This window comes from Quercus robur, chromosome 11, assembly GCF_932294415.1.
Source record: "Quercus robur chromosome 11, dhQueRobu3.1, whole genome shotgun sequence".
Classification (NCBI taxonomy): Eukaryota; Viridiplantae; Streptophyta; class Magnoliopsida; order Fagales; family Fagaceae; genus Quercus; species Quercus robur.
The window spans coordinates 51,123,186-51,134,807 of record NC_065544.1 but is presented as its reverse complement, the minus strand read 5'-3'; the positions used below and the strand labels follow the sequence as shown (position 1 = coordinate 51,134,807).

General features: G+C 34.6%; 1 protein-coding gene and 1 pseudogene across 1 annotated transcript; both read right to left on the bottom strand.

Moving 5' to 3' along the window:
- Positions 1-5,381: 5,381 nt before the first annotated feature.
- Positions 5,382-5,842, bottom strand: LOC126705888 (SKP1-like protein 1; annotated as a pseudogene).
- Positions 5,843-7,792: 1,950 nt separating this feature from the next.
- On the bottom strand, positions 7,793-11,315 carry LOC126705887 (glycerate dehydrogenase). Its single transcript, XM_050405113.1, has 13 exons — positions 11,123-11,315; positions 10,942-11,025; positions 10,678-10,818; positions 10,140-10,261; positions 9,951-10,032; positions 9,312-9,384; positions 9,143-9,234; positions 8,973-9,047; positions 8,766-8,873; positions 8,589-8,666; positions 8,426-8,470; positions 8,189-8,303; positions 7,793-8,107 (listed from the first exon to the last, which is right to left on the bottom strand). The coding sequence occupies exons 1-13, from the start codon at positions 11,243-11,245 to the stop codon at positions 8,085-8,087; spliced, it is 1,161 nt and encodes a 386-aa protein (XP_050261070.1). The 5' UTR covers positions 11,246-11,315; the 3' UTR covers positions 7,793-8,084.
- Between the last annotated feature and the right edge of the window lie 307 nt (positions 11,316-11,622).

The window sequence follows — 11,622 nt, the reverse complement described above, 5'->3', positions numbered from 1 at the left end:
CCGTTGACTTTTTTGCCAGAGTTGACTTTTTGCAGTCCAGGTGCTCCTTACCCAGTTTTTTGCATAGATTTCATTTTTTGCAGTCCATTTTTGCATATTTTGCTTCTAAATGAAGAATAAGGACAGGTCTTCTTTTTATTGCAATAATCATCGCCGACATTCCAACAAACGTTTTTTGCAATTTTTGCAAATGTTTTGGTTATAATATTGAGACTTGCTATCAACGCAAAAAATCAGCTGTTTCTATTTCTGCTGCTATTGTTGCTAAAACTGAAAGTATCCAATCAATGGCTCCCATCTCCGCAAAGTCCAAGTCTTCTAGTTCTACTATCACCATTTCCATAGTTGACCTTTAAAACATCATCGCTAATACCATTCGTAAAGTTGGTAATGTATCTTATTTCCCTTCTTTCTTACTTTCATCTAGTATGTCTCCTTTCTCTTGGCTTATGGATTCTGCTTGTTGTAACCACATGACACCATACTCATCCTTATTTTCTCAACTTGAACCTACACCACACCCTCTTAATATTCGCACAGCTTTCCATAATGTTTGGTCAAAATATAGGTTCTATCTCAATCTCCAACCTCTCGGTTCCTAGGGTCTTTAATCTTCCTAACCTTTCTTACAATTTCTTTTCTATGGGGCAATTAGCTGAGTTGGGTTACCGCATTATCTTTGATTATTATGGGTATACTGTGCAGGATCCAAGGACAGGACAAGAGCTTGGGACCAGTCCTAGAGTTGGACGTATGTTTCTCATGGACAACTTTCGTCTTCCACCTGTTGCTCCTGTTTTTGTTGCTGCTGCAGCTACTGCAGTTTTTTCTATTTCTTCCCTTGCACTTTGGTATGCTGACTTGGTCACGCATCCTCCTCTCGGGTACAACACTTGGCTTCTAGAGGTTTGTTATATTCAGTGTCCACAGAAAATTTTCATTGTGTTTCATGTCAGTTAGGAAAATAACTAGTTTTACCTTTCAATACTAGTGAATTAATGTCCACTAATATCTTTGACTTAATTCATTTTGATGTCTGAGGGCCTTCCTCTATCTCTAGTATTGGTGGATCTCGATATTTTGTTGTCTTTGTTGATGATCATTCTCGCTATAGCTGGATTTTTTATATGAAACATTGTTTTGAATTATTGCAGATATATTCTAACTTTGCAAAAATGGTTGAGACTCAATTTTCCAAACGTATCAAAATTTTCTGTTCTGATAATGCTCTTGAATGCACTCAATATGCTTTCCAAGTTGTTTTGCATTCCTATGGCACTATTCATCAACTAACTTGTCCAAGTACCTCTCAGCAAAATGTTAGAGTCGAACGAAAACTTCGTCATATTCTTGACACTGTTCGTGTTCTCCTTCTCTCTACTAAAGTTCCCGCTCCTTTTTGGGGTGAAGCTGCTGTTCATGCTATTAATCGCATTCCCAGTCCTGTCATAAAAAATCAAACTCCATATTTGCGCCTTTTTAGGTCACCTCCAGCCTATCACCACCTTCGCTCCTTTGGTTTTGCCTGTTTCGTTCTTCTTCAGCCACATGAGCGTAACAAACTTGAGCCTCGGTCTTGACTTTGTTGTTTTCTTGGCTATGGTGAAACTCAAAAGGGTTATTGGTGTTATGATCCAGTCTCTCATCGTCTTCGTATCTTCTGCAATATTGTCTTTTGGGAACATCGTTCCTTTGTCGAGCTCTCTCACTTCTGTGCCTCCCTATCTACTTCCTCTATCTTAGATCTTTTTCCAAATGAGCCACAGATTCCTTCTATAGTTACTCCTGATCCTCCTATAGACTTCTTTGTCCAACCGCCACATATTTTTGGTGCCTCTCTTAGATCATCCTTTAATGAATAAGTGGAAGATGAACAGGTCGAAGGTGAGCCACCAACCCTGAACTTGGGTCCCTTGCTCTTGCTCTTGCTTTGCTTGAAGATCTTGCATAAAAAATTCCACCTCATCACTCAACTCGGGTAAGATCCATTCCTGCACATTTACTTGACTATCATTGTTATACTGCCCTTGCTACATTGTATGAGCCCTGCACCTATCGTGAGGCCTCCACTGACCCTTTTATGGTAGATTGCAATGAAAAAGGAACTTGATGCATTATCTAAAAACCATACTTGGGATTTGGTGACTCTCACCCTTAGGAAATCTGTGGTTGGTTGTAAATGGATCTTCAAGATCAAGACTCGCTTTGATTGGTCCATTGAGCGATATAAAACTCATTTTGTTGCAAAAGGTTTTACACAAGAGTATGAGATTGATTATGAAGAGACCTTTACTCCAGTTGCTTGTATCTCATTTGTTTGTGCCCTCTTAGTTGTTGCTACTGCCAGTAAATGGGACATTTTTCAGATGGATGTCAAAAATGCCTTCCTTAATGGGGATTTAAGTGAAGAAGTTTATATGTAACCTCCTCCTGGTCTCTCTGTTGAATCAAACAAGGTTTGTCACTTTCGACGTGCTCTTTATGGCCTTAAACAAGCTCCAAAAACTTGGCTTGCCAAGTTCAGCTCCATCATATTTCGCTTGGGTTATACTACCAATCCTTATGATTTTGCCTTCTTTCTTCGTCGCACCGACAAAGGCACCATTGTGCTTCTCCTATATGTGGATGATATGATCATTACTAGTGATGACCTCAATGGCATTCAAGAATTCAAGGATTTTCTCAGTCAATAGTTTGAGATGAAAGATCTTGGACATCTCAGCTACTTCTTGGGTCTTGAAATCACTCATTCCACAGATGGTCTTTATATTACTCAGGTCAAGTATATTTCTGAACTTTTGTCTCGAGCTGGACTTACTAATAGTAAGACTGTTGATACTCCAGTTGAATTTAATACGCATTTAACTCCCTCAGGGGGGAAACCATTGTTTAATCCCTCTCTTTACAGATGATTGGTTGGTAGCTTAGTTTATCTCACTGTCACTCGTCCAGACATTTCCTATGTTGTTCACCAGGTGAGCCAGTATCTGTCTGCTCCACAATCAATTCACTATGCTGATGTTTTCTGCAATACATTCATTCAGTATTTCTAACAATGTGTATAGAATTTTAGTAATTTATTTTGCCTTAGAAGTAAACATTCTATCCACTTGTGTATTTGGGTAATGTTGATATGGATTGAGATCACCATGCAATTAACCCTCCTCCCGCTCACAACTTTAAATCTCATTCGTTCATAGTAATTAAATCAGGTGCAATACCCTAAATATTTCACCTAATCTCAAACCGTGTTGATATATACTAAAAATTATTCATAATATGATATACTTGATAACAATGTTTGAAATATAATAATATATAATGGCATTAGTTGTCCTAAAGAGGTTTATGCCCAAAAAAAAGTACTCTCAAATGCTGAAACTTTAGTATTGAATCCTCTAAAAAGGGTAAAAAAAGAATCTTTAGTTTAGTCTTTGTGAGGGTCCTTTTTTTGAACAATGTCCAGGCCCAAGTTGAAGCAAGGATCTTGGGCCTTTTAGTTGCTGTTTAAAGAGACTGGGCTTGGTTCATCGTAACTAAATGGACTGTTTACAAACCAAGTGGTGCACAGAGTAAGAATCCTACAATACGTACATATTAGCAAACAAGAATATATATGTATTGAATAGCAAGAAACAGTAAAGGAGCAATGTAATAAAGAAAGACACAAAATAAACGTTAAGGATCCTCAAAACAATGTGAGATATTTTGTTGCTTTTCTAAATTGTGAATTACAATGTGCTCACTAAGACGTGTTACGAGATCCAAATAAGCTCAAAAACTACAGACTTATGCCAATATTTCTGGAAAAATAAAGGATTCATACCGTCAGGCCTCAATGCTTTTGTAGGATGCATTTGGAATAAAGCTCTCTTTACCTCATCATGATTGAACTCAGCCAATAAAATGTCGTTCACGTTCAGGGTAACTACTTCACAAACGTGATTAATTACATGCTTGACAAAACTAGTAGAAGCACTAGTAAACATTGTCTGGAAATAATCACTTGCCACCCTCTTTAGATCAGACTATTGTGAATACCATCTACCATCTGAATCTTTTAGCTTTTGAATCTCATTACTCCTCTTTCTTTGGGAAGCCATTGCATGAAAAAATTTTGAATTCTAGTCTCCATCTTTCATCCATGAAATCTTTGAGTGCTGGTGCCAATATGTATTTTCCTGATCCACTAATTCCTTAAGTTCCAATCTAATGGCATCTCTTGCATTAGATAATTGTTGATTTGCAAGATCCGAATGACACTATAACTCCAGATTGATGAGTAATTCCCGCTTTGTGTTGATAGAATGTATGAAAACTAGTAAAAGTTTGTTAACTAAACTCTTATTATTATTATTATTATTATTATTATTATTTTTAAAGTGCAACATTCACAATATTTTTTATAACAAATCATAGGTTTTCAGTTGGTTTTTGTTTTCTATTTGAAAATATCACTATAGTTATTTTTTTGTCATCAATAACAGGTTAAAATAATCTGATACTTAGCATTAGTTATAAAAGTATTGTGAAAAATATTATGGACGTTGCATTTTTTTCTATTTTTATTTGTTTTTCATCTGGTAAAAAAATATTATTTTATTTATTGATTATAAATAACCCTATTGGTTAAAATTTGGGGGCCTTTTTTTTTTACTTGGGGCCTTAGGCGATTGCATCTCTTGCTCTACCATTCAGCCGGCCCTGAGTGAACGGTTGGTTTAAATTAATGTTTGCTACTTTTTAGGAAAAAATGTATCAAATATGCATAAGATATATTTAAGTAGAAAGTGTGCTAATTTTTAGGAAAAAAAAAAAGTTTATCCGGTAGTTTTTTTTTTTTTTAATTTTTTTGAATTACAATTTTAACCCCATTTTTTTTATATATTTAAAATAAGGATTATCTAATTAAATTAGGGGTATTTTTAACATTTTTTAAAACCATAACTAACTTTCTAAATCCTTTTAATATATAGAGATGACAAATATGAAATCTTTATTGCCTAGCCAAATTCTTCTATAAAAAAATTGCCTAGCCAAATAATATGTTGACGACATTAAGATTATGAGCTCTTACCATATGTTAATTAGCACCATAACTTAATTGTCAGATATACACTGTCTGCCAAGTACCATTTAAAGCTATGTACTCATGATAGGCAAGCAAAAACACCATGCAAATAGCAAACACCGAAGCCAATATATAAAATAATGATAAGAGATCTTAACACATTTTGACAAACAAATTAATTAATGAAGCTATGTGTTTAAGGTTTTTTAAAAGCATAAGAACACGAGATTTCTATCAAAAGCTGAACTATCATTGTATCAAGTATCATCACTCAGATTCTCAAAAAATTAAAAAAAAAAAATTAGTATCATCACTCAAATGCCCATTGGTTCTCCTTCCGAACTTGCTCTTCTTCTTCTGGAGTATAATCATTTATGATGTGAAACATCTTGCGAATCTCTGGTACACTCTTTCCCTCCATCATGTCTGTCACAGTCTTGCAAGTTAAATCCAAGAGTCCCTTAATGTTTAGAAAGTTGGCCGCCTGAAAGTAGGAGTAACATCCACCAAGTAAGACAATGAATAAGAGGTATCGACCTCAGACTCAGAAGCAGCCTCGACGTGTTTCTAGGGTTTGGCTTGCGATGTTGGGCAATGGGATTGCACTGTCTGCACAGTCGGCTTCGATCATGCGTCCTTTAACGTCTGTGACTCCATCGCCACCTTCTCTTCCACCTCGAACGTCTCGCCGTCTGAGCTCACCAGCGTTATCATCTTCTCCACCACCTTCTCAGACGAAGACATTGTTGTTTTCACAGTTCAAAACAGAGAGAGAGAGAGAGAGATTGGAAGTTGTGGAAGAAAGAGTTGAAGGTGGTGAGGTATTTATAAGAGAATAAGGAGACTGAGACGGCGTCGTTTTCGTGTAGGGTACTTAACAAACCTATCCTTTGTCGTATAGGACTCGTGAAGAAGTTAATTTTCATTGATTTTTATTTTATTTAAGAAGTAAATGCGATATAGAAGTATCTAGGAGTTATATAATTTAAAAAATAAAAATTTACATGCTTTTTTTTGGGTGATACAACGAAATTAAGTCCACGCAAGTCTTGAATCTAGATTCTCTAAAAAAATAAAAAAAAATAAAAAGTCTTTCACATTGGTTTTAAAACTGGAATTGTTTAAAGAATTGGAAAAATAGAAAGATTCAAGACTTTTGAGATCGGATGAAGGTTTAGTTAACGTCAAACTATGATGTTCTCTAATTTTTATTTCAATTCTCTAAGTTTCAGATTTATTCAATTAAGGCCTTTCCCTTAACTTTTGTTAAAAAATTTTGAAAAAAAAAAATCTGGAAAATATTTTTCAATCATTAATTGAATTTTTTTAATTTAAAAAATTTGAAAAAAAAAATTTCTATAATTGAAAAATAAACTATAGCATATAACAAAAGTTGATGGAAAAACTTTAATTGAATAAACTTGAAAGTTAGAGGACTGAAATAAACAAATGCAAAGTTAGAGGACTAAAATGAAATCAGAAGAAACATAGAAGGTTAGTTTTGCATTTTACCCTTTAATTTTTTAAATATAATTCATAAATTGTATTAGACACCAACAAAAAAAAAAAAAAAAAAAAAAAAAAAAAAAGAAAAGGTCTTTCACATTGGTTTTAAAATCGGGACTGTTCAAAGAATTGGAAAAATAGAAAGATTCAAGACTTTTGAGATTGGATCAAGGCTTAGCCAAGGTCGAACTATGATGTGTTATTTAATTTTTTAAATATAATTTATAAATTGTATTAGACAAAACTTATGTACAGTATCTTAAGCACTTTATTTTAAGTTCCATTCTTATGATCTTGTTATGTAGTAGACTAGTAGTTACTTAATTAAAAAATACACTTTCATCCCATTAGAAAAAAGTCACGTGGTAAAATCTTAAGAGAAGAATCTAAGAAACAATACTAAATACTATAGCTAAGTCTTGCACAATTTTATTTATATATAATAATTTTTCATAACTTACCAAGATAAGACCTGCAACCTAATGGTTGGCATGTTGGACATGCATATTAGCTTAAAGAAGCCAAGTAAATAAATAAATAATGCTTAAAGAATGAGAAAAGAGTGTATGTGGTCACCCTAACTAATCTATCAAGGATTTGTGGTCTAGATTAAGACTTAGGCTTAGTTGTTATTGGTGTTGTTGCATTCCGTAAATATTAACGGATTTTAATTTCACAAATTTTCTTTTTTCAAATCCTATGATGTACACTTATGAAAACAAAACATTTCTTAACGGTTAGGTTTTTTATTAAAATATGAACATGAACTTACATTTTTTTTTAGAAGACTTATTAGATATGTGTTTTAATGGTTAACCGTTAGGTTTTTTGAGACAAATGGTAATTTATCATCGTCTAAGAGTAGGAAATTTGGTTTAGACTTTATAGGAAAGGAAAAAAGCAATAGCATCTCATGCATTGATGGAACAAGGAAGATATAGATTACCCAGGATAAGAAAAGGGAAGATTTGTCCAATGCAAGACAAGTTACATTGGTGATCACAACCTTCACTGTCTTTAGGCCTTGAATTGGAGTATGGTCTCTTAAAATTTTTGTTTATATGGGAACAAAAATAAATAGTCAACACAATAAAGCTAATCTACTGCTAGTCTGCAATTGTGAAAAAACAATGGCAAAGAAACTATGAATGGTATATATGACTAAACCTGAAATTGCACCCCAAAAAAAAAAAGAAAAAAGGAAAAAGTGAAAACTTCAAAATAAAGCCACCATCCAGTGAAAAAGGGCTTAAAATTAACCTAATAATTCCAAATCCTAAGTGCAAATAGATGTAAAGGCTTTATGGGTAAGCCATTGCATTGGCATGATATTACAGCCAGTAATATAAGATAGTAAAGTAGATATACATTATCACCAGCACCTCATATGCAAATATAGAAGTTATCAGTACTCCTCAGAGAAGCAATCTCACAAGAGCCCATGCTCAAACATCCAAAGAATTAGACAATTTGCACTAGAAGGCCCTTATATGATCAGCATCCATATTTATAGCTTCGAAACAGGCAAACCTGTAATAAAACAAGACTTGAAGGTAAGACTTGAGAGAGCTACAGACTATGAATTTATCAGTGTCAGAAAGATACTATTACCTAAGACTTTAGCATTGACAATGCTTGGAGATGCAGCTGGTGGTCGAACATTCTCATTTAGGAATGGTTCTACTCTATTTGCATCAGACCAAACTGGATATCCCTTAATCTTTCCCTATAATATAATCAAGTCACTGTCAATCACAAGCCACACCAGAAGAACAAAGCCTAGTTGAAATGGAACTTAATTAGTGATATCATTTTTTTTTTTTTCATTTTGACTTTACATGTGCATACCAGTACATTCAGAGCTGCCAGTGTTGCCATTCCCTCACGAGTCCACTGCATAAATGATGAGGGACGATTGTTAATAATGTCACTAAGTAACCTTAAAAGAAGCAGGCTGATACAGGGGGACGTATCGATATGTTTCCACCATCTTGTCTGTAAATCTAATTACCTTAGAAGCAGAAGCAATGTGAGGTACCACAATAGCATTCTTCATGTCAGCAAGCCCAGGTTTCATGTAGGGCTCATCCTTTAAAAATGATGTCAATTAGATGAATTCTATGTTAACTTGAATATAATTTTCTTCTGGCAGTGGAACTAATTTCAAGACACAGAAGGTATGGCTTACCTCAAACACATCAAGACCAACTCGAAACATAGGATTCTCTTTCAAATGTTCCACAAGAGCTACTTCATCAATGACAGGCCCCCTACTGCAGTTCACAAGTATTGCTTCCTAAAATATAGAGTTCATATCGTTTAGCAAGGGAGTAGATACATCTGATAAATCACACAACTTGTAAAGAAAAATGAAATGTTATTTTTTAGATCTTACCTTCTTCATCCTTGAAAGTGTTTCTTTGTTGATCAGATGAAAAGTGGTTTTGTCTAAAACTGGGTGAAGACTTATCTACAGGGAGTGCCAACAACATCTGATTTTACTGAAGCCTTAAATCAAACTTAAGATAATGAAAGGCACATTAAATTCTCAGTGTGAAATCTTACCACATCTGCCTCTCGAAGCACCTCATCCATGCTGGCTGCCCTTTTCCAAGTCACAGGTTTTTCACCAGTGGATTTCAGGAACTCAGCATAAGCTGCAATTCAGGAAGATATAATCATAAGCCTAAGGGAGAACAAAGCTTCTAAACATCAATGGTTGACTGAGACATGCCTGTAACAAACTTTTCTAAGCGTGTGGACTGGTAAAGATCATAGTAAATCAGGTTCATCTTGAATCCTTCAACCTGTTACAGTAGAACCAATAGACTCCCATCAAAATAGCTTAATACATTCTTATACAAATTTTGGTTACAGGCAGTGAGAATCAACTCACAAGTTGCACAGATCAGCAAGGGAAAAAAAACCTAAGAACATCAAATTGAAAACTTTGGTAAAATAAGAAGTATTTTTTTTTTTTTTGAAATATTAACAAACTTTTTAAGTAGTATGATTTCCAATTGATAAAGCATCACAACCTACACTGAAGTATAAATAGTAACACTTGTTGTGTTATAGAATGGATAGCAATAAGACAGTTATCTTTAATAACTTGGTATCTTGATGTTAACAGCTGAGAATAATATAATAACATTCTCCATGGTGAACTTTACAACCCCAAAACTCAAACCAATCATTTCCAATGGAGCCAGCACTGGGTAGTTTAGCCAGATATCAAATCCACATATAGTTATTGCTGGAGTAATGAACTTAATAACTTATCCATTAGGCATCCAACAAATTCAACTCAATCAAGTGAATTTACATAAAGTTTTGAGACACTCAATTTATAATTCAAATAATTAGGAATTACCATCATTCTAGCATAAGCAGATCCAATACGACCAGCTCCAATCACCCCAACAGTCTGTCCTTTAAGCAAGTTTCCCACAAACCTATCAGAGAAACGAGGCCAAATCGTGCATTTTTCTTGATCATCAGAAGCTTATCACTATGAAAATACAAGAAATGTAGTGAAATCTGTATATAATAGCAATCATACAGATGAGGAAGCCATCCGTCATATAAGCCTGCTCTCATGAACTCATCAGCTTCAACTATTCTTCTAGCAGCTGATAAAGAAAGTGAAGCTGCCAGCTCTGCTGTTGTCTCTGTAAGTACTCCCTAACCATATGAGCAATAAATTGATTTCAATATCAACCTCTTTTTTTCCAACAAACTAAACCAATATCGACCTCCCTAATCATTTAACCATGAGGAGTTTTTAATTGGGCTGTAAAGTGAAGGCAAGGTTCAAATTTAGTACCACATGCCCTCGATACTATAATAATAAAATAAAACTTACGCCAAAAACTTGACCTGATAAACAAGTGTGATCATTTAACCATAAACCATAACACTAGCGTGGTACTCAATATCTGTTATCATAATAATACACTGCTCATAGCCATATGATCAAGCATGTTGCATTCAGTACTATCATATATCTGTATGTAAACACATGCACAAAGTACACATGTAGACTGTTCTTATAATAAAGAAAACATCATACTAACACAAAACAAGCAAGAAAAACTTACAGGGGTGTTTCCAACAGCAACACCATACTTGTTAGCAGCATTGACATCAACATTGTTATAACCAACTGCCATGTTACTGAAAGCTGTGCCTCCTGCTCTTCTCAATGCTGAAAACAGTGCCTCCCCCCAGTCTTCTGTCAACTAGAACACATAACCAAGCACAATTCAACAACCCCAAAACAAAACACAAAATAAAGAACCCCAGATTCAGAAAACAAAAGAATATCATTTCTGACCAGTTTTCATTCATGAAATTAACATTACCTGTCCAATCACTCCATCACACTTATCACCAATCAAAGCAATGATATCTTCCACTGACAATATTGTTTTCTTTTGTGTGCATATCTAGATGAACATGAACAAATTTCCATCAACTTCACGTTGAAGTCTTCAAAAAGATTCAAACTTGAAAAGTAAAAAAGACTGAGAACAAGAAAATTACTTCGACCCGACAATCTTGTTCAATTAAGAGATTGATCCAGCGAGTTCCAGGCATGGGTTTGGTGCTGATAACTCTGTATTTTCCATTTGGGTTCCACACCTCAATTGAAACTGGCTTGGCCATGATAACTAATTGGTGCTCAGAGTTCAAGCAAGTATAGTATAGTAATGAAACAGAGCTTTTCAAGAGCTACTCTGCTTCTAATAAAATTACATTTATAGGGTACAGTGCAGTACACTGGAGAAAAACAGTCCACCAATAAGATTAGTTTGTTTAACTAGATGTTGACTTTTTATTACATTGACTCGCTGATCATAAGGGGTGCAAGTTTGTATGGTACATGTTTGATTAGTGGATGTGTTCCTTTTGGGATAAAGTTCGTTTTTGAGGTGTGGAGGTGAGCTTGAAGCGGCGCTTCATGCTTAGATTATTTGGACCTCTCATTGGATTTGGATATATAAGATAATGAAGATGAATGTTTATTGACTGAATGCCACAAA

Bases quoted from the DNA above. Each gene is read 5' to 3' on its own strand.
- LOC126705887 (XM_050405113.1), bottom strand. From the start codon at position 11,245: ATGGCCAAGCCAGTTTCAATTGAGGTGTGGAACCCAAATGGAAAATAC. The intron at 9,385-9,950 runs GTAATTCCTAAT...CTACTGTAACAG, and splicing joins CTGCTTATGCTAGAATGATG to GTTGAAGGATTCAAGATGAA. The intron at 9,048-9,142 runs GTAAGATTTCAC...CACTCCCTGTAG, and splicing joins TGCTTCGAGAGGCAGATGTG to ATAAGTCTTCACCCAGTTTT.